General features: G+C 47.5%; 1 protein-coding gene across 3 annotated transcripts in view; it reads left to right on the top strand.

Annotated features, from left to right (window-relative positions):
• The window catches only part of P4HA1 (prolyl 4-hydroxylase subunit alpha 1), a 346,224-nt gene that overhangs the window by 272,077 nt on the left and 50,522 nt on the right, over nucleotides 1-23,625 (top strand). For all 3 annotated transcript variants that reach the window (XM_085603803.1, XM_085603809.1, XM_085603804.1), the window contains exon 12: nucleotides 6,444-6,509. In XM_085603803.1, the coding sequence (XP_085459929.1) occupies nucleotides 6,444-6,509 (66 nt within the window). The remainder of the gene's footprint in view (nucleotides 1-6,443; nucleotides 6,510-23,625) is intronic.

The following is a 23,625-nucleotide window of genomic DNA, read 5'->3' on the forward strand; positions in this document are numbered from 1 at the left end:
TTCTAGCTTTTACAGTATATTGTCATTTACTTGTGGTATTGTCGGTCTGGGTTCTTTGGGTGAATGATACAATGACATTCCGATGGACACTTCCAACGTTCGATTTCTCCCTTTATGAATACCTCCAGGTGCCAGACAGGATCTAGAGAATTTTCTCAGCAATTCCCTCCTGTGGCTCCGCAGCAACTCCTTCCAGCTCAAGACAGGACACCAGAGCTACGTACCATCGCCACCCCTGTGTGCTGACATCTGTTCCTTTCTTTCTATGCTTTCTGAAGTGGATCCAGAGCTTGTTCCTTCACTCCTTTGTCTTGACTAATAACTTTTCTGTTAAAATGTCTACAGTGTGAAAGGAACATGTCACCCCCTAAAATGGCCAGGTTTAAACCTTGTATGCATTTTAACGAGCAGATGTCGCAGACCCTCACAATCTTATGTCTCTGGTGTCTTGGTCCTCGCATGACTCCGCGTCTTGTGGGCACTATTCCAAGATTAATGAAAAGGTGATTCGGAAGCACAGAGCCAAACTCAACATCGTTAAACATAAACAGAAAGTGAGGAAGGACGCTCCTTGTTCGAGGTTGAGGGTGTGGACCACTCCTGTGGCCATTCCCCTGAACATTCACCTTCCCACTCCAGTTCTTCAGACAAGTCCAAGTCCAAAAAGAAGTATAACAAGTTGAAGCGGGTCTCCCCTGCCTCTCTCATGCGGACGCCTAAGTTCCACTCTGTTTCAGTCGCACACTCCTTCTGAGGAACTAACATCCCCAACTCATCCTGATGCGACCTGAGTTCCAGAACCACCATCTTTGGGCCCCATGGATCCAAGGATGACTCCAGTCAGATTACCGCCAGTGGAGTCGTCCCTAACACCGACCCAGTGTTCAACACGGTGGATGTTGTCCCGGCTCTGACTTTGGTACCACAATCCATGCTGGCTCACAGTACGTTGATGCCAGCCCCAGCCCCGCAGGAGGAATCCATTGTTCTATCAGACTCTGATCCAAATCTGACACAGCTCCTGACAAAGTCGCATCCTCCCCCTAATTTGCCTCAATCGACTACACAACCCCTTTCAGACTCGAACACTACTCCATCATATCCCCAAATACAGTCTTTCCGGAATCAACATCCTATGCCGAAAAGATTAGTGGTCCAAGTGTCCACCAGCTGAGTTAACCCATATTCATTCCCCTCTACACCACCATATAGGGAGTCAAAACGTATGGATGCCTTGGTCTACTCACATGCATAGTGGGGCATGATGAGCAAGATTGTGCCGACTGTCCCAAAGAATATAGAACTAATCTGGCACAAATTACCAAAGATGGGCAGGATGTGATGACGTATGTCATCCAGTCCGGACTGGACATTACTGACTGCTTGGCCATGGCTATTGTTACCAGTGTGGTGCCTCGGCACCATGCCTGTATGTGATCCACAGGTTTTGTCAGGTGTTGTCCAGGCATCTCTTATGGACATGCCATTCAATTGGAGTCATCTGTTTGACGACAAAGCAGAATTAGTGTATTGGCACTTTAAGGTCAGTAATGACAAAAGCACTCTTTTAACAGATCTGCACCCCTGTGGCAGTATCCCCAACACTGTTGCCCATTTTGAGGCTTCTGCATCAGTTTCCAACGCTGACAACGTCGAGGCTCCCCACCTCAAAGGCAGGCCACTAGTCCTTTCAAGATCTGGGATCAAGCAGACCGGATCCAAGTCCTCAGGTACAGAGTACTGCTCAAACCCCTATCCCACCCACCCCCACTGCATCCACCTGCCATGCCACAAAAATCACTTTAACTTGCCCTTTTGGCACATGGCCACATTGTTGGAGTCCATATACAACCCGATCTCAAGTGGGTGGCAGAACATCCCATTAAATCAGTGGGTGCCCCTGATTGTTTGGCAAAGATTCACCTCTCGTTTCTGCTATGTGTTCCTCCAATCAAAGACCATCTTTCAGGACACCACATGTCTACCCTCCAGCAGTAAGTTCAGTCTCTTTTAGCTAAAGGAGCCACAGATAGGGTCCCAGCTTCAGGAATAGGAACTAAATGAGATTCCCATTATTTTCAGGTGCTGAAGGATGGAGCCCTATGTCCTATATTATGTCTTTGCGCTCTCAACTTACTTTGCAAGAAGTAATTCAAGATGTTAGAGAGGGCCATAGTTCTATGTGCTCTGCATCCAGGCAGCCGGATGGTGGAATTAGATTTGTAGACCACCTATTTTCATATGCCCAATCTGCAATCCCACAGGCATCCTGCGGGTCGATGTGGGCTATGAGTTACATTTTTGGCACTCCCTTTTGGACTCACCAGATTGATGGCAGTGATCAAAGCACATCTTCAGATGTTGGGATTACCAGTTTTCCCATACCTCTATGGCTGGCTGCTGAAGGCAGGTTTGCGTCAAACAGTCACAGAGCACCTAGACAACGGCATACCTCTTCGCATCCTCAACATCCGACACCTTCACAGTGGCTCCCCTTTTATTGGAGTTGTTCTCGATGCAGTGCTCTTTTAAGCTTTTCTTTCAGCTCAACGAGTCCAGGACATTCTGTTGGATCGCCGCAACCCTTACCTTAAGCATGCTGTGAAACCTTGCAGAGACGATATGTAGCCACCTCTCCTACTCGTAATATATATATATACCTGAATGAGAAGGAAGGTTGGAAGGCAGGGGAGAAGGTCCTCTAATGTCAAAATAAAGGAAATGTCTTATGTGGGGAGAGATAACCTAGAGGGAAAAAGGAACAATATCAGTAATCGGGGATATCCATATCCGTGTAATACCCGCCCTACTTATTGCTAACTACCTGATGTTGGTGCAGTAATCATAAAATAGGTATGCTTTAAGTAGTGAGGAAAAGAAGGCTGTGCCCCTCCGCGTACATGCGCTAAAAAATGGAGAAAAGGATCACCAGGAAATACTATTGAGTAAACCACACACACTACATTCAAACACAATGATAGAATAGTTTGATAAGGGTATTAACCTTGTTGCGGGTGATGGGGTCAAAGAAGGTCTCCCATCAACTCTGTTGACCTCACCAAGTAGTTTCCTCAATACTAGGGATGCAAGAAACTTCCAGAACTGGTGTGACATAAGGAACCATCCAAATGAAATAAATAGTAGGTGCTCTAGCACAAATAGATATATATTCAGTCAGCGCTCCAGCATGTGTTAGATAATGCCCAAAGTGCGCTCCAGCGCAGAAGAACAGAAAATGGCCAAAGTGAGCTCCAGCGCAGAGACGCAAAATGCAACACTCCTGTTGTGCTTAGTTTTGTTTTGGAAAGCATTCCAAGTCTTTGTTTTCAATAAGCCATGCAGCGCACATGTACTTCCATGTGAATGGTTGCTGAACTCTTTGGAGAAAACAATGAAGCGGGAACTTGGGCACGGATTAGGCGATAAAGTCCTGCTTTCACTGTGACAATTTTGTTCAGTCAAAGATTTCTATGGAGGAGCTCCTTAACTGCTCCAGGATAAGTGGCTTCCGGCATCAAGGACTCAAGACGAAGCAAGGTCGGACTCTCCAATCCGGGTTCAAATACTTGATGACCCGGAAGTGAAAACCCAACCTGCCGTACCCCTGCGTAATGTCGGAAGTCGAATGATGAGACAGCCTGTTGTGTATGCAGTCCGTTCTTTTTATCCAGCCGCTCGGTAAGAAATAGAAGGTTAAAACCCTTCTTTGTACATTCACACCGCACATTTTCAGCACTTGCACTGTGTTTTTTATATAATGAATAGCTTCTCATGGAGGTCAGAGCTGGGATCCATGACGCCTTCAGGCTATGATCCAGATATTTAAACTGCTGTCCTGAGTCTTAATGATAGCTGCTCTGAGGCTTCTTGACCTCATCGGCTCCTGGATGCTCCTTGTGGATTATGGCAGATTGCACGTGTGGACTCTGCTGTGAGATCGGCGGTCTCAGTGGCTTAGAACCATCCAGGTTTTGGAGGAAGACTGCCAAAGATCTGCAGTGGTGACTGCTTGACCACAGTTTGATCAGCGGCAGAGCTCTCTTTACCCCACCCAGAGGTGATGCTCATGATGTATCATGCAGGGTTGGGGAGGTCAACTGAGAGAGGTGGAGATCAGAGGACATAGTTTGTGGCGGAGACCAGGCTCCACATCATCCTGTTGGAATTGGGGGTGACTTGCTTGGCACAAAAGTCCATCCTTCCATCCTTTAAGAGGTGGCTGGTTCAAATTCTCATGGACAACACACTGCCATGTGGTACTGCAAAATGCATGGCGGAGTAGGGTGCTTTGCCAAGAGGCTCCGCACCTCTGGAACTGGCTTAGATGCCAGGGAATTTTCCCAGCAGTCCGTAAACTAACTGCATCTTTGAATGCCAGGATGGATGAAATCAGTCGGCATTGCCCAGTGGAACACACATGGCATTTGCACTCTGAGGTAGCACAACAATGTATCTCCAGGCGTGGGGAGAAACCTGAATCTCTCGTTTCGCCACGCGCAATGTCCAAGCTTTTGAGTATTGGAGCACCCACGATGAATCTCCCTCCGAGATGCTTTCCCTTTTGAGTAGAGCTCTGGAGTTTGGGGAAACCTTCGCATCTCTACCACCCCTGCCCAGAGTTCTGAATAAGTAACAACTGGACCAAGATTGTCTTATTGGCTCTGGATTCAGCCAGGAGAGTGTGGTATTGGGAACTTCTGGGCATCTATTCCTCCAATCAGGTAGCCACTTTAGGAGGATCATCTGTCACAGCAGTAGGGCAGGGCCCTTTACCCAGGTCTGTGCAGGCTACACCTCTATGCATAGAGATTGAGCGATGACCGCTGACTGCCCTAAAACGCTCTCTTTTTGGTAGTGGAAGTGTAACAGCCTAACAGGCGTCCATCCACAAAAATCATCTAAGCTAGATCCTGAGAAACAATTGTGGCTTGGTGTACTTCTCGTTGGATAGAACAATTGTAAGTCCAATTGTCAAATGTTTGTTTGTGCTATTTTTAGTCCTGAAAGAACATTCTGTGGCCAAAGGTAAAGGTTATTTGTTGGCTTTTCTAGGTTTACCAAATCAACCACTGTTATTTAAATCACATCTTGTGATGCATTTCTGAAAGGGTAGTCCACTTGTGTACACCCAATTCCTTTGTGATGCCACTGAGAGACTATTAACTGGTTCTCACTTACTTGATGTGTGCCCAATTTGAACCAATGCACAGCTGTCCTGTGGGTCTTTTGACTTTGAAAACAATATTTCTCATAGTGATAACATCAGCTCATCGCATGAGTGAATTGCAAACGCACTTTGTCCAACAACCATATACCACCTTTTTTTTCCAGACAGATTAGTGCTACAGACTGGGGTGGCATTTCTGCCCAAGATAATGACGCATTTCTATGTCCGACAGTCTGTCACCCTTCTGGCATTCTTTGCTTCACCTCATCATTCAAAAGGAGGACTCTATCGCTTGGATCTCGAAAGAGCTTTGAACTTTTACATCGATCGCATCAAGGATCACTCTGCACACAATCCGCTTTAATTTGGGTTTCAGGAAGCAAAGAATAGTATGGCAGCGCAGAAAAGAACGATTTCAAGGTTGATAGTCCTCTGCATCAACATCTGCTATCCACTGGCAAAGAAGAGGACCTTGGAGGGCTTTAAGGCTTATTCCTCTAGGACTAAGGCTGCAACCACTTGGTTGTCATGTGGGCTACCTGTCTTCGACATCTGTCAGACTGCAACATGGGCGTGAGTTCACATGTTCAAAAAGAGCTCCTGCCTTTGTAGCCAGGTCAGTTGAAGGGACATTTTGCCTTTCATGTCCTGTAGGACGTTTTGGTCTGAGCCATTCCACGCCCCACTGCCTTGGGAGTTACTGCTTTGGTATCAATTCACAAGGTGAGAAATCTGCAGTTGCAAGTATTCATCAGAAGTTACTTACCTTAGAGTATCATCCAGAAAGAATGATAACAATCTAACCGTAGATTCCTCACCAACCCCTGCATTCCCCGTTCTGTGGGATGGACTTTTTTTTCCCCCTCCATCTGAAAAATTCCCACTTTAGAGATATGCTCACTGTAAAATCCAGTTATTCACAAGTGGAGTAATCTGCGGTTGGTTAGAGTATCCACTAGAATGAGTAATACCCGAAGGTAAGTAAGTTGTTCTTTAAGGAGCAAACTTTATCCTCAGGAGACTGCTGCATGCCCTCTTCTTGCTTTACATACACTAAAGTGAGTGTAATGTCTTGAAAAACTACAATAACTGGAGATGGGGCCAATTTTCATGTCTTGGCAGTGTAATTAAAAAAAGGCCTTCCCGAAAGAGACATTTCTGCACCCCAGTATTAAAGAATAGTCCACATGCAAACCAAGAAAGATTTCATTTCTCTGTAATACTTGTCTTGTTAGGTGGAATGCAACTAATAATTCTGTTTGTTGATTCTTAACAGAAAGATGAACCTGATGCATTTAAAGAGCTGGGAACTGGGAATCGCATAGCGACATGGCTATTTTATGTAAGTGGTGGTATAGTTTTTGATCTTTAGAATTACCTGTTTGTGATAATTCACATTAAGGAGTAAAAGAAAGGCCAGGCCTAAGTGTGATATACTTTGCTACTGCACCATAACAATACCCATTCATCATAGTTCTTTTCTCTCCCAAACTTCAGCTGCTCTGGAGGATAGATAATAACCTTTGTTTTGCAGCATGAAACACTTCTAGATTCACATGCTATGCATTGTTCCACCCTGTAGTCTTGAATTATATTCGATGTGCACAGTGTTTAGCATTTCAGCCTCAGCGATCATGCATGCAAATGTCATACCAGCTACAATTTGACCTTGGTATTTATCATGAACGTTTTTTGCTCCCTGATTATATAGGTAATCTGACTTTAACCAGGGCTCAGAACTCCTGTGCATGCTACCAAGCATTTTTGACTAGGATAAGGAAGCATTAAAGGGAACCAATTTCCCCGAAGGCAGTAACACTGAGTAGAGAAAAAATATGAACCCTCTGCACAAAATTCAGTATACATTAAAAGCAGTGCATGTGCAGACTGTTATCATAGGCAAGTAAAAGGGCAAGTGGTTCGGCTTCTACAGGTCCACCACCACCACCAGACAGAGTAAGCAAACTGGGACGGTGGGAAGAAAGATATAAAGGTCAGCAGCCGCACAGTGGTGCATACCTACCTCCAGTGCTCTCCTAAATAGACACCAGCTATGGGAAAAGAGCTGAAGCACTATCTCCATTAGCAAAGGCAAGAACACACTGTTCGAGGCATATGAGCTGCAGATCACACACTGAGGATAAGATCGCCATCTGGTGTTGGGCTCGGATGATTTCAGGTTGTTGTTGTCTTCGGAAGAAGCCTTTGGTCACGAGGTTGGTGACTCCTCCCCTGGACAACAGTGCGCATGGGCATCCACTCCATCGTCAGATTGTTTTTTTCCGCCATTGGGTTCGGATGAACTTTTTCCGCTCCAGCAGAAAACTTCCAGCAATCGATTTAACTCTTCAATCTTCATTCCATCGACATCGAAATCAACTCGGACCGGTTCCGGAAGCGGCTGATGGACAGGACACCCTTTAAAAAAATGCCCCCAGTGTGGAGCGAAGTTCCCCCACAGTGACCACCACGAGGTTTGTAACCTCTGCCTGTCGCCGGAACACAATGAATCGACCTGTCCAGCTTGTGCCGCTTTCCGTTCCAAGAAGACCCTCCGGGACCGAAGAGCTCGACGCCATATTATGGCCAAACCAGCTCCAGAACCGGAGGACATCTTTGCTCAGGATGTTCCTGAAGATGACACCGAAGATCTCGAGATCGTGTCCGAGGCCGACGATTCCGATGACCTCATCACCCCAGGGCAGCGTGTGAGTACCACCCCCCCTGCCCCTGCCCCATCCAAAAAGACATTGGTCAAGACTCCGCCAGCTGGGCCCAGTCGCGACCGGAAATCCTCTTCAGAAGCCCCGCCCTCGGGCCCGGCTCCGAAGACATCTAAGCCTGTAGGTGGCTCTGGCTCGAGCAAACCTCATGTGATTGTACCTATAACACCTTCGGCACCGAAAAAACCACTGTCGGCACCGAAACAGGCTTCAAGACCGAAATCTACTTCGGCACCGAAACGTTCCTCGGCACCAAAGTCTCCACCGGCGCCGAAACGTTCTTCGACATCGATGCCTAAAAGTCCCTCGGCACCGAAGCCATCGGCGCCGAAAACTCCATCGGCGCCAAACTCCATCGGCGCCGAAAACTCCATCGGCGCCGAAAAATCCATCGGAACCGAAAAATCCATTGGCACCGAAAACTACGTCCACACCGAAAAAAGTTCATAAAGACCCGAAACGGCCATCACCGCCACCACCTTCGGAGCCGGATGAACTTTTTCGCCCAGATCCTACTCAAAAGCGGATCTACATCAATCCCGAAACTGGACATGTGACTGCCGTCCCATACAAAAAACGGAAGCTGGACATCACACCTCCTCCAGCTCCCATACGGAAAAAGGACTGTGCTACTTCACCACTTCGTCCTTCCTCTCCTGTATTACCTCCTAACCCGTCCCCCCCCTCCTCCTCCTCCTTCTCCTTTACCTTTACCATCTCCCTATCATTCACCTCCTCCACAGGATGATAATGATGACTTAGGGGGAGGGGCGGACCCTGATTTATTTAATGATCCTGTTGATCCAAACGACCCTTTTACATTTCCAGACACAGCACCAGTAGATGACTGGTCTTATCCAATGCCTGACATGCCTGACCCCACTACCTACCCCTCCAAGCCCTCCCCTCCTGATGACCATTTGGGGTTTGGCCAACTAATAAATAGGGCAGCAACATTCCATGGCGTCACAATGCACACGGACCCCCTTGAAGAGGACTTTCTCCTCGATACTTTTGAGCAGTCACAAAAAACTGTTCACATACTGCCCATGATTAAAGGGGTTATAAAGCATGCCACTGAGGTCTTTAAAGACCCTGTTCGAGCTAGGGTTCTCAACCCATGCATCGAAAAAAAGTACCGACCAGCCCCGCAGGACCCTGCATACATTAAAGCCCAGCTCCCTTTAGACTCCTTGGTCGTATCAAATGCCAGGAAGCGCGTTAACTCGCAGACAACTGGAGAAACGCCTCCCCCGGACAAGGAGTCTAAGCTTTTAGAGGCCTCAGGCAAACGAGTCGCCGCACAGGCGGCGAACCACTGGCTTATTGCCAATACCCAGGCCCTGTTAGCCCGGTTTGATAGGGCGCATTATGACCAACTTGAGGACCTTCTGCAACATCTGCCTGAACCCTTTAAATCCCAGGCCACTGACCTCATTCAAGAAGGCAAGTTAATATCTAATGCCTCCATTAAATGCGCCTTAGATGCGGCAGACACTGCTTCTCGGGCGGTCAATACTAGCGTCTTACTCAGACGACATGCCTGGCTCCGTATTTCCGGTTTTAAACCGGAGGTTCAAACCGCAATTCTAGCTCAAACTTTCAACCAAGAGCAGTTATTTGACCCTGCAGTGGACACTGCATTAGAAAAAATGAAGAAGGATAATGAGACTGCCAAGTCTATGGGAGCACTGCAGTCTCCTCAAAACCGGGGTTCCTTTTGTCGCTCCTTTTATAGAGGAGGCTCCAAAAACACGGCAACTGAGACCACGTCCACCTTTAAAAATTCTGGACAAACATCCCCTAACAGAGGATATTTCCGAGGAGGTTATAGGGGACACAATAAAAAAGGTCGAGGGCGGGGCAACAACAACACCCCCCGCACCTTCCCAGCCACCAAACAGTGACTTGCCACCACTCCCCCCAGACCATTCCACTCCGGTCGGGGGGCGGCTCCAACAATTCCTACCTGTCTGGACTTCCATCACCACAGACAGATGGGTAAGACAAATTATCCAGTCTGGCTACTGCCTCGAACTCATACAATCCCCCTCAAACATACCACCCAAACAACGTCCAATGTCCTCACATCATCTCTCTCTCCTCAAACAAGAAGTTCAATCCCTGTTACAAAAACATGCGATAGAACCAGTCCCTCTTCAACATCAGGGAACAGGGGTGTATTCTCTATACTTCCTCATTCCCAAAAAGGACAAAACATTACGGCCCATACTGGATCTCAGACTACTAAACCAGTATATACATTCGGATCATTTTCATATGACCACCCTCCAACAAGACCTCCCACTATTACAACAGGGAGACTTCCTTGCCACGTTGGACCTCAAGGACGCGTACTTTCACATCCCTATGCATCCCGCTCACAGAAAATATCTACGATTTGTGGTAGATGGGCAACACTATCAATTTACAGTTCTCCCATTCGGAGTAACAACAGCACCCAGAGTGTTCACCAAGTGCTTAGCAGTCGTGGCGGCGCACCTCAGAAGACAACAGATCCATGTCTTCCCCTATCTGGACGATTGGCTCATAAAAGCCAATACTCACCAAAAATGCGTTCTCCACACTCATCGCACGATTCAAACTCTCCACAATTTGGGATTCACTATCAACTACCCCAAATCCCATCTACAACCTTCCCACTTACATCAGTATCTAGGAGCAACCATAGATACATCCAAAGCCATTGCTTATCCCAGCACTGCCAGGATAGCCAGTATACAAAATCTCATCTCTCAATTTCAAACTCATCCATCTCTTCCAGCAAGAGTGTTCATGCAGCTCCTAGGCATGATGGCGTCCTGCATCTCCATAGTCCCACACGCACGACTTCAAATGCGTCCCTTACAGGAATGTCTAGCACAACAGTGGAACCAAGCTCACGGACAACTTACCGATCTGGTGTTGGTGGACAGTCGCTCACTTCGCTCACTGAAATGGTGGAACACCATCAACCTGTCCAAAGGGCGGCCGTTCTTAGAGCCTCTTCCACAAGTTGTGCTAACTACCGACGCATCTCTCACAGGGTGGGGAGCCCACCTCCTTCACCATACCACTCAGGGCAGATGGACCAGTCAACAGAAACTGCTCCACATCAACCACCTGGAACTCTTGGCAGTGTTCCTAGCACTAAAATCCTTTAAAGTACACCTAAAGAACAAAACTGTCCTCATACGCACAGACAACATGACGACAATGTATTATATACAGAAACAGGGAGGGACACATTCTCTCCAACTGTCCCAACTGGCACAGCAAATCTGGAGATGGGCAATTCCCCAAAACATCTACCTGTTAGCAGAACATCTCCCACAGGGATCCACAATCAAGTGGCCGACCTCCTAAGTCGCCACACGCAGCAGATCCACGAATGGGAATTACACCCCAAGGTTCTACTCCCCTTCGTCCAAAAATGGGGACAACCAGACATAGACCTGTTCGCCACTCCCGAAAACACAAAATGCCCAACCTTCGCCGCCAGGTTTCCACACCCACAGTCGAAGGGCAATGCCCTATGGATGAACTGGTCAGGCAGATTTGCATACGCTTTTCCGCCTCTCCCACTAGTTCCATTTGTGGTACGCAAACTGAAACAACAGTCGCTAACGCTAATACTAGTAGCTCCCACTTGGGCACGTCAACCGTGGTTCACCACACTTCTGGAACTATCTTTAGTTCCACATCAAAGGCTACGCCTCTCCCCGGATCTATTAACCCAGAACCATGGAGAAATCAGACACCCAGATCCTCAAACACTGAACCTAGCGATCTGGCTCCTGAGGTCTTAGAGTTCGGATACCTCAATCTCCCTCCAGACTGTATGAATATCATAAAGGAAGCTAGACGACCTACTACTAGAGCATGTTATGCCGCAAAATGGAAACGATTTGCCATCTACTGCGCTAATAATGACATACATCCATTGGATGCTTCCATCCAAAACATCATTTGCTATCTACTACACTTGCAAAGATGCAATCTAGCGTATTCCTCTATACGTTTACACCTAGCAGCCTTGGCAGCCTACTTGCAAAATAGGCAACACCTGTCCCTTTTTAAGGTACCAGCCATCAAAGCGTTTATGGAAGGTCTCAAAAGAATTCTTCCCCCAAGATTGCCACCTGCCCCAGTGTGGAATCTCAATGTGGTTCTAACAAGACTTATGGGTCCCCCATTTGAACCTATGCACAAATGTGAATTACAATTCCTAACATGGAAGGTAGCTTTCCTTATCGCAATCACTTCCCTACGCAGAGTAAGTGAAATACAAGCCCTTACACTAGAGGAACCTTTCTTACAACTACACCGTAACAAAGTGGTTCTTAGGACAAACCCTAAATTTCTTCCAAAAGTGATTTCCCCTTTCCACCTTAACCAATCAGTAGAGCTACCAGTCTTTTTCCCAAACCCAGACTCGGTAGCTGAAAGGGCCCTACATACCTTAGATGTCAAAAGAGCCTTGCTTTATTACATCGACAGGACAAAACCTTTTCGAAAGACAAAACAACTCTTTGTTGCTTTCGCACCACCACATAAAGGCAATCCCATCTCCAAATCCGGTATAGCCCGGTGGATAGTTAAATGCATCCAAATATGCTACCAAAAGGCTAAACGTACACTTACAGTTCCCCCTAGGGCGCAATCCACGCGTAAAATAGGGGCTTCTATGGCCTTCTTAGGTAACATTCCCTTAGAAGACATTTGCAAGGCAGCCACGTGGTCTACCACGCATACCTTCACTAAACACTACTGTGTTGACGTGCAGGCCAAACAACAGACCTCAGTGGGCCAGGCTGTCCTAAAAACTTTATTTCAAACTGCTGCAACAGATACAGGCGACCACCGCTAAGGGGAAGCACTGCTGTATAATCTATCCTCAGTGTGTGATCTGCAGCTCATATGCCTCGAACGGAATATGCTACTTACCAGTATGCATCTGTTCTTGGCATGTAGAGCTGCAGAGTCGCACACGCCCGCCCGCCTCCCCGGGACCTGTATCTGTTCCAGCATCTGTCTTACTTAGACATTGCACATGGACATCCTTTCTTTCATTCCTATACACTCCATCTTTTCCCATCATGGCGAAAAAACAATCTGACGATGGAGTGGATGCCCATGCGCACTGTTGTCCAGGGGAGGAGTCACCAACCTCGTGACCAAAGGCTTCTTCCGAAGATGACAACAACCTGCAATCATCCGAGCCCAACACCAGATGGCGATCTTATCCTCAGTGTGTGACTCTGCAGCTCTACATGCCAAGAACAGATGCATACTGGTAAGTAGCATATTCCTTCCTTAAATCTGCTCTAGATGTCACAGGCAGAACCAGTAGGCAGATGTGCATGGGCACCTTCTTAAGGAGACTTGCCTGACAGTATTGGCTTCAACTAAACAGTCCAAACCACTATCATAACCAATTTTTTCAAAAGGAATGTTTGTTTTGCGTTTGTGAGGAAATTGGATGTATTATATGGTATAGTTGTGTGACCTGACTGTGTAATACACTTGCCAACTCCTTTAGGACCATTAGGTTTCATTTGTCAAACCTTCAGCTCAACCGTAGGTAGCTGTCGCTGTCACTCTGAGCAGCAAGGCTTACACAAAGAAACAATGCATTTATACCAAAACAATTGACGAAGAAATAGATAAGACATTTGAAGAAATCCGACATCAATTTATAAAAATAGACTTTATTTGTACCTATTTTTAGACACCACAGCAATAAAGATCCATGGGAGTGTTTCCGGGGTATTGCATTTACAGGGTATTGTAATTCAAAGCATTTCGCTACTGCACACAAGCATTGGCAAATTCAATAAATCTGATGCACACATTTTTTCACTAAAAGGTTTCGGCAAGTAGTATTGCGGTCACTTTAGGCAACCAACTCAACACGAAGGAGCTAGTGAGGGGGACTAGCAAGGTACTAAAACAGTTACCTCTGTAGTCTTCTGCCAGTTACAGGCACTTTTATCCTTTTCAGGGCATTCCTATAGAAGTGGTCCTGATGTAAGGGATGAAGGATGCTCAAGGATGCTTTGGATGCGATGCAGAAGATGGGGTCTTGCTGTGACTACTCTTTGGTCCTCGAAAGGGGTGAGGTGATCTGGATTACAGGGCCAATGTTCCTCTCTGTGCTGGCAGAATTCCAGTCGTCACTGGACTACTAGTCTTCCAGTATCATGGTCACATTCTAATCCTTGCTGATTTGATAGCTCGTCTCTTGGAGGTCCCATTTGCACTCCAACGAAACTCCTGGGTTCAGAGAACTCTGGAGCAACTTTGTGCGTCTGGCCCTGGTCCTTGGTGCTGCATGACGGCGGTTTGCAGCGGGTTGAAGACTTTAGGCTACCAACTTGCCCCAGCAGGCTTCCTCAGCTGCTGAGTCCCTGTATTAGAAACAGAAACCAGTCAGCTGGCCCATTGAGTCTGTTGGCTTTGACTTTGCTCTGGAGATGACTTCTCCTTGGCAGGCACCTAGCATGCTAGCCACCAGGTACAGTTCAGGACTGTGAAGCCTCTCTTTACTAGTTCCATGGTGCAGCAGAGAAGTCTTTCCTTCATCATCCTTCCACTCCAGTTGAGATCTGAGTTCTGGGTGTCACGGGTGCCCTACTTATGCTAAGAAAATGCCCTCCGGGCAGGATGCGGCCGATAGCCAATGGGATACCAGGTTCCCTCCCTCCTGATGACCACTTCCTGCGTAGTGCAGCATCTGGGCATCTCTGGATGCACCGTTCTACCAACTTCAACTTGACAGTACCCCTCTCTCCAGACGTTTAGAGCTCCTTAGCTCAACCCAGAGGTGTGGCTACCAAGGGGGCTACTCTCCCCCAGAAAACCGTTTTGAAAACTGGCTTCCCTTTCCGTGTCCTTAGTGCTAGCCTGTGTACCTAAACAATAGGGCAGTCCCTCTCCCAAGTGTCCCCCATTGCCATTGCCCAAAAGGCGGCTTCACCTGTGAAGCTTGCCATTTGGGCTAACACCTGTGTGGCTTGCTGCATGGGGGTGGTAACACCGCCTCCAGTGGCAGGCCTCATTTGTAATCTTTCCTGGGAGTCATTGGCATGTGGGCAGAAAGCTATCTGCAGGACAGACCCAAGTATAACAGTAAACTGGCACCGGAAGCCTTGGGCAACTAAAGTAGCAACATCTAAAGTTGCACTCTGCCCACCAGTGATCTTAAATTCGATTTAACCATTAAATCTGATTTAATGCACTGATTCTTTTGATACCTTACAGTACCAACTTCAGTAGACCCATGCAGTAGTTAGCAGGGCTGAGGTGTTATAACTCTGCACTTGCCAATGGGAATACTATCCCATCCATAGTCAAAGGGACAATTTAAGGTTTTTTTTCTGCTGGCACATGTAAAAGTACTTGTTCTACTTTTTAACATGCAGTACCCTTAATTAGGCCCACCTTAGGGTGTGACTTGCATATATTAAAAAGGGAAGTTTGGACTTTGCTGTTACCTTAAATGGCAAAGTCGAGTTAGCAGTTTAAAATGCCCTTCAATTTTGCAGTGGCTGACTGGGAGCCATAGTTTACCTTGTCCCCCTCAGGTGGCACAACAAGTGCTGCAGTCCCTGGAGGACACTCTAACTTACAGGCCCTGGGTACCCCTGGCACCATATACTCGGAACTTATAAGTAAGTTAGTCTATGCTAATTCAGGACCGGCAATTTAAACATGCATCATTTTAAGGGTCAGAGCACATGTTTAGCAGGGCTCAGGCCCTTTCAGAGCTATTACACCTGTACCTAGTAGTCCAAATGGAGGCAAAAAGTGGGTATAAACATGCAAAAGCATGTTTCCATACAGAGTTGCAGTGTACAAATCTCTCATGACTTGGCAAAGGGAATGGGTGCCCTACAATTTGGGGATTTCCTTAAGAGAGACACTACTCCTACCACGGAGCCATTGGGGAGAGGGAGTTTCAAACCCACCCCACAATAAATGCTGAGCTCACAGGGACTCATTGTGCTGGGAACAATTACACCATAGCAATATTAATGACCACGGATATACTTCTTGGGAGGCGGGGTAAAGAGCTAGGCCACTAGAGGGTTTGCCACAGCCATCACGTGAATCGCAGGGAAGAAGTCCATACTATCAAACACCTGTAGAGGACAAGTGTGCAAGGCTTCTCTGGAAATGGGTATAAATTCCCTTTGACAAATGGGTGTCCAATATAATAAAGTATGGTTACTTCGTAGAGGTAGAAAATATACCACCAATTGTGGTAGGGAGAAGTGCCAAAAGAGAAACAGAACTAGGGAGTATATTCTATATACTTCCTCATGTCCAAACAAGACTTGACACTGAAGCCCATCACAGACCTGAGATTCCTGAACAAGTTCATCCGGACCCAAAAGTTAATGATGCCCACTCTGCAAGAAGTCATCCCACTGCTAATAGAATGGGACTTTGTGGTGACTGTAGGCCTCAAGGATGCTTCTTTCCATTTTATGACAAACCATAAGCACAAGAAATAAATCTGCTTTGTGCTAATTTCACATTACCATTTCAAAGTTTTACCTCTTGGGATAAAATCAACATAAATGTTGTTTACAAAATGCTTTGCCATTGGGGCAGGTCACCTGGAAAGGCAGGGGATACATAAATGACTAGCTGGTTAGGGCGAACTCCTTGCCAAGAAACGGACTACAAAGAGTGATTGAGATGATGCACAGACTGGGCTTCTCTGTGAACATGGAGAGATTATCTCCCTTTATGTGAAAGAAAAAGGTTTCATGGGAGCAGCAAAAGCATCCTTATCAAAAACAATTCTGGCATTTACAGAGCAGGCTTGCTTACAGAAGGGACGAAATCGGACAGTGAGAGCATTAATGAAATTGCTAGGTATATTGGCTTCATGCATTCTTCTAGCCCCATATGTCAGAGTCCATATGAGACTCTTCCAAGAATGGCTGCAAAGTTAATGGTCATAAATGATTTGAGATAGGGAGGATCTAGAGGGTGTTACAAAGATGTTACCAAAGCATATGCATTGGACAGTAGACAATATCAGTGGGTAGACCATTAAGAGTACCATTTACATCAGCGACCATCACCACGGAATGAATCCCAAACAGGGTGTAGTGCACATATGGAAAGCCTAAAATTCAGAGGCCAGTGGAATCAAGTGAAGCACATAAATGTGTTGGAGCTCAAGACAGCCTGCCTTGCTTCGAAGGCCTTTCACAGGTACATCATGGGGAGACTTGTAAAGTTCCATATATACAACGTTTGAACTTAAGGGGCAGGTCCTATGTGCTATTCTACACAGGACATATGAAGATGGCCAACCAAAAGAAGGGTAACGCTGATAGCTATGCACCTGATAGGCCAGCGAAATGGAGAGGCAGAAAGATTAACCAGGCAGGAAGGCATCTCGCATTAGAGGGTAAATGGAAAGGACTCCTTTAAAAATAAATGCTTCAGGTGTGGTGGTAATTTCCCACACACAGACTTACACAAGGTTCATAATTGCTGCCTCGCCCCGGAGCACTAGGACAAGAACTGCGAGGCCTGCTCATCTTTCAGGTCGAGGAAAACCATCCGTGACCGTCCGGCTCGACGTCACGAAATGTCCCGCGGAAGCAGCTCTGTTCCGGACATCTTCGGAGCAGTTCCCAATGTCTATCCAGAACAAGAAGCTGATGAAGGGGAGATCGCAGTCTCCGAAGCCGACCACTCCGACATCGAAGATGAGACAGTCACCCTGGCTCAACGGTCCAGGAGTACCGAGACCCCTCTCCCAACCAACCCCAAACAAAAAGCTTTGGTAACACCTTCGCCCTCGGGCTCAGGTCGACACCGGCAACACACTTCAGATGCCCGCCCTCTGGCCCGGCTGTGAAACCGAAAGAAAAGCCTTCCGGCTCGAGCCAACCCCATTCCGGTGCCGAGAAGTCACCTTCGGCACCGAAGCCCAAAAGTAAACCTGTGCCACACCCTTCCTCGTCGGCACCGAAAATAGCCTCGACGCAGAAGCCTTCGGCGTCGAAACAAAGGACAAGCCTTCGGAGCTGAAACAAATTAAATCGAAAATTTTGGAGCTGAAAAAGGTCTTGGAGCCAGAAACTCCTACACCCAAAGCTAAAGAGTTCAAGACCCCGCAGAAAGCTTCTGACACAAAGCCTAAAGAACATTCTGACCCTAAGTCTTCGGCACCTAAAAAGGACATTGTACCCAAACAACAGTATGTGACAGATTATTCGGATACAAAGCAAAAAACTCTACACATTGACCCAGAAACTGGTCATGTTACTGCCAAACCTCCTAAAAAGAGGAAACTGGACCATTCAGTAACTCTGAAAATACCCATTAAACTGAAGGAAATAGGAACTAATACTCCCCACCTTCCTCTCCTCGTTCACCTGATCCAAATTTGTTAATTTCTCCAGCACTCTCCCCTCAACATACATTTTCACCTCAACCACAAGAGGATGAAGATAATGACATAGGTGAGGATGGGATCACAGATACACATAGGAATGATGATGCACATACAATTCCACACGATACAGATCCTTGGGATGATTAGAATGCTGATCCAGATCCACACAATGACCCGGACCTCTATCCCTCTAGGCCATCACCACCAGATAACATTGGGTTTGCGCAACTAATTAATAGGGCTGCACAATACCATGGGGCGCAACTACACTCTGATCCCTTAGAAGAAGACTTCTTATTAGAAACATTTGCACCCTCACAAAAGTCTACACACACCCTGCCAATGCTAAAAGGCATGCTCAAACATGCACCAGAAGTGTTTAAAGACCCAATCTGAAAGAGACACGTTAATGATAGATTCCTTACCTTAGAATATCCCCAGGCGTCAGACTGGATCCGGAAAGTTTTCGTCAGCAGTACCCCTGCGCGTTGGTAGGTGTCGTCGTACGGCTCTGTGTACGTCGCTGGGGTCGTAGCCGCCGAGATGACGTCGTTGGAGCTCCTTAGACGCGCCCGCAAGCAGACGTCCGCTCTTTCTTTATCCGCGCAGATCCGAGAGAGAGCGGTACCCCTAGTTAAAGTTTTAACTTGGTTTCTGACAACTTGTTTTGTCAAGGTACTTGACTCCTGGTGCAGTAGGGATGCCCGGGTTTAAGTCCTGTAGGGCCTGCGCCGAAACATGTCGGTAGCAGACCCGCAGGACTTGTCTCTTTTGCTTGGGGCACGCCCATGACCCTGAGGCGTGCCCCGATTGTCAGGCCATGGTGCCGAAAGCTTTGCGGGAGCGTTCCGGCAAGTTGTTGGAGGTCCGGCAATCGGCTCCGTGCCGATCGAGGTCCCGATCCCGTGGGAGGTCGAGGGAGCGTTCGCGGAGCCATCAGCATCGCTCGTCGGAATCTGGGACAGGTAAGTCTAGGCACCATAAAAAGTCGAAGAAGCGACGTCGCTCTTACTCTACCCCTCACCGGTTGCGGGACGCGGTGGAGGGGGCGGGCGATCACTCCCCCGTGGCTCCGTTGGAGCATCCGTTGTTGCCTGCGCCTACCCCACCCTTTCTGGGACCGCACGCAACTTCGGACGAGGTGCAGGCCTTCGTGTCGGCCTTGCGCTATTTGTTTGCCCCGTCGGGTCCCTTCGGGCCCCGCGGATCCGTCAGGAGGGTCTGCCTCCGTGCTGCTGCCTTTGGCCTCGGCTACGCCGGACCCTTACCCTGCGGGTTCCAAACTTAGCATTACATCGTTGGGCTCGGATGCTTGCACCTTGTTGTAGTCTTGGAAGAAGTCTTTGTAGTCACGAGATAGGTGACTCATCCCTTGGATGATAGTGCGCATGGGCATCAACTCCATCCTCAGATTGTTTTTTTCCGCCATTGGGTTCGGATGCATCTTTTGCGCACCGGTTTGAAACTTTGTTTTCAAACTTTTTTCGACGTGCAAAACTTTCACTCTTCGTAATGACTTCCAACTTCGAAATCTTTGACGCGCCTTTCATCGGTTCGATTCCAGTCATCAACGCAGGCCGCTGGGCCTATTGACGCTGTTACTGGCTATGGCTCATGGAAAGGACGCCGTTCAAAAAATGCCCCCTGTGTGGAGCGAAGTTCCCACACAGTGACCATCATACGGTCTGTAACCTGTGCCTTTCGCCAGAACACGACGAGTCCAGCTGCCAAGCCGGCGCCTCTTTTCGATCGGAAAAAACCATTCGAGATCGTCGGGCTCAACGCCACATTATGGCGCAGAGATCAGCTCTGGAACCAGTGGACATCTTCGACGAAGGCCCAGATGTCCCAGAAGATTCTGAAGATCTACAAATCGTGTCAGAGGCAGAAGACTGAGATGACTCCATCACTCCTGGTCAACAAGTGAGTACTACTGCTCCTACCCCAACCAAAACCGAAGGCACTGGTCCAGACTTCGCCTGTTGGCCCCAGTCGCGACCGAAAACACACTTCAGAAGCCCCGCCTTCGGGCCCGGCTCCGAAGAAGAAAGACAAGCCTTCCGGTAGCTCGGGACCGAGCGAACCGCTTGTAATAGTCCCACCGGCGCCTTCGATACCGAAGCCAAAAGAACATTCGGCTCCAAAATCCACGCCGAAAGACACACCGGCCCGAACACCTCGAGGCCGATAGATAAACCGGCTTCGAATACTTCCAAACCAAAAGATCATACTTCGGCTCCGAAACCCAAGCCTTCAGAACCGAAAAACAAGCCAAAGAATTCTACCACGCCTCCTAAGGCCAAAGATCATAAAACCCAGCCCTGCTCGGAACCGAAAAAAACTGTGCCGAAATCTGGTATCGATGGAGAGGAACTTTTCCTGTCGATCCCAAACAGAAAAAGATCTACATTCATCCCAAAGCAGGACATGTCGCAGCTGTGCCATGCAAGAAGAGGAAGTTAGACACAGCACATACCCCTCCAGTGCCTGTCAAGAAGGACTGTGCCACTTCATCTATGCCTCCTTCTCCTGTCCTTCCTTCTAATCCCCTTACTCTCCCAAAACCCATTACACCACCTCTCCCTGTAACTTCTCCACCACATAATCCTTGAATCAATTAAAAAAATATATAGACCTGCCCCTGACGACCCTGCGTTCATTAAAGGGCAGCTGCCTTTGGATTCACTAGTAGTTTCCTCAGCTAGGAAGTGTACCAATTCACAGACCTCCGGGGATGCACTACCCCTGGATAAAGAATCCAAGTTATTAGATGCATCTGGCAAAAGGGTAGCTGCGCAGGTGGCCAATCACTGGTGCATAGCCAACACTCAAGCACTGCTGGCTAGATATGATAGGGCCCATTATGACCAGCTGGAAATCCTATTACAGCATTTGCCTGACCAATATAAAACTCAAGCAAATGACCTAATTCAAGAGGGCAAATAAATAACTAATGCCTCCATTAAATGCGCCCTTGACGCTGCAGACACTGCCTCTAGGTCTATTAATACTAGTGTTCTGCTCAGACGGCATGCCTGGTTACGCATTTCAGGCTTTAAGCAAGAGGTCCAGACAGCAATTCTAAATCAGCCGTTCAATCAAGAACAACTTTTTGGACCGGCTGTGGACACTATCATTGAGAAAATGAAAAAAGATACAGAGACTGCAAAGTCCATGGGAGCACTGCAGTCTCTACACACACGTGGCTCCTTTCGGCGCTCCTTTTATAGAGGAGCCTCCAAAAACGCTGGTGCAGATACCTCATCTTCGTTCAAAAATACCATTCAAACATCCCCCAACAGAGGATATTTTAGAGGAGGATACCGGGGGAATAACACCAAAGGGAGAGGCCGAGGTAACAACCGCACTCGCACCTCCCCTGCTAATAAAACTGACTTCCCTCCACTCCCCCCAGACCATTCCACTCCGGTCGGGGGAAGATTGTCACAGTTCCTACCTGTCTGGAACTCCATCACAACAGACAAGTGGGTAAGACAGATTATCCAGTATGGTTACTGCCTCAAACTTACAGATACCCCCCCACCCCCCCCCCCCCCCCCAAACATACCACCCAAACAGCATCCAATGTCCACAGAACATCATACACTTTTAAAACAAGAATTTCTCTCACTGCTACAAAAGCAAGCCATAGAGCCAGTCCCCTTACCACATCAGGGAACAGGTTTACTCGCTGTATTTCCTAATCCCCAAAAAGGACGGGACTCTAAGGCCAATACTCGACCTCAGACCCCTCAATCTGTATATACACTCAGATAATTTTCACATGATCACTCAACAACAAGTGCTTCCACTGCTGCACCAAGGAGACTTCCTTGCCACACTAGATCTCAAGGACGGCTACTTCCACATTCCTATACATCCTGCTCACAGGAAGTATCTACGGTTCGTAGTGGAAGGACAGCACTATCAGTACAAAGTCCTTCCATTCGGAGTCACCACGGCACCCAGAGTATTCACCAAATGCCTTGCAGTGGTAGCAGCACACTTAAGGAGACAACAAATCCGTGTCTTCCCATATCTGGACGACTGGCTAATAAAAGCCAAGTCATCCAACCAGTGTGTTCACCACACTCATCAAACCATCAAAACATTGCACAACTTGGGGTTCACAGTCAACTACACCAAGTCCCATCTCCAGCTCTCTCATATACACCAATATCTAGGGGCCACGATAAACACTGCCACAGCTCTAGCATATCCCAGTCCAGCCAGGATAGCCGGCATACAAGCTCTCCTCACCAAATTTCAAACCCAACACTCTCCCAGCCAGAGTATTCATGCAACTCATAGGCATGATGGCATCTTGCATATTTATTGTACCTTATGCAAGACTACAAATGCGTCCCTTACAAGAATGTCTAGCACATCCGTGGAATCATGCTCAAGGACAAATTACAGATCTGGTGTATGTGGACAGCCGCACACATCGCTCTGCAGTGGTGGAACACAACAAACTTATCCAAAGGGCGGCCGTTCCTCGAACCTGTTCCACAGATAGTACTGACAACAGACGCATCACTCACAGGATGGGGAGCCCATCTCCTCAATCACACAACCCAGGGCAAATGGACCACTCAACAAAAAGTGCTCCATATCAATCATCTGGAACGACTAGCAATATTCCTAGCACTAAAATCATTCCAACTACATGTACAGAACAAGGCTGTCCTCATCCAGATGGACAACATGACAGCCATGTATTACATGCAGAAACAAGGAGGCACACATTCTCTGCAGCTGTCCCAGCTTGCACAGAACATTTGGAGATGGGCTATCCCACAAAACATATACCTCCTTGCAGAACACCTTCCAGGTGTTCACAATCAGATTGCGGATTCACGAATGGGAACTACATCCACAAGTTCTTCTACCATTCTTCCAAAAGTGGGGCCAACCAGACATAGATCTATTTGCCACACACGAAAACGCAAAATGCCCAACCTTCGCCGCCAGGTTTCCAAACATGCTGTTCAAGGACAATGCGATATGGATGAACTGGTCAGGCAGATATTGGTTCCAGTACTGTCTTACTTAGATATATACACATGGACATCCTTTTCTTCTCTACTAACTCCATAATTTCCCATAATGGCGAAAAACAATCTGAGGATGGAGTCGATGCCCATGCGCACTATTGTCCAAGGGAGGAGTCACCTATCTCGTGACTACAAAGACTTCTTCCAAGACAACAAGGTGCAAGCATCCGAGCCCAACACCAGATGGATCTGCCGCTCTACATGCCAAGAACAGATGCATACTGGTAAGTAGCCTTTTCCTTTCATTTCTGC

The sequence above is a fragment of the Triturus cristatus genome, chromosome 1_2 (genome assembly GCF_964204655.1).
Source record: "Triturus cristatus chromosome 1_2, aTriCri1.1, whole genome shotgun sequence".
In the NCBI taxonomy this organism is placed as follows: domain Eukaryota; kingdom Metazoa; phylum Chordata; class Amphibia; order Caudata; family Salamandridae; genus Triturus; species Triturus cristatus.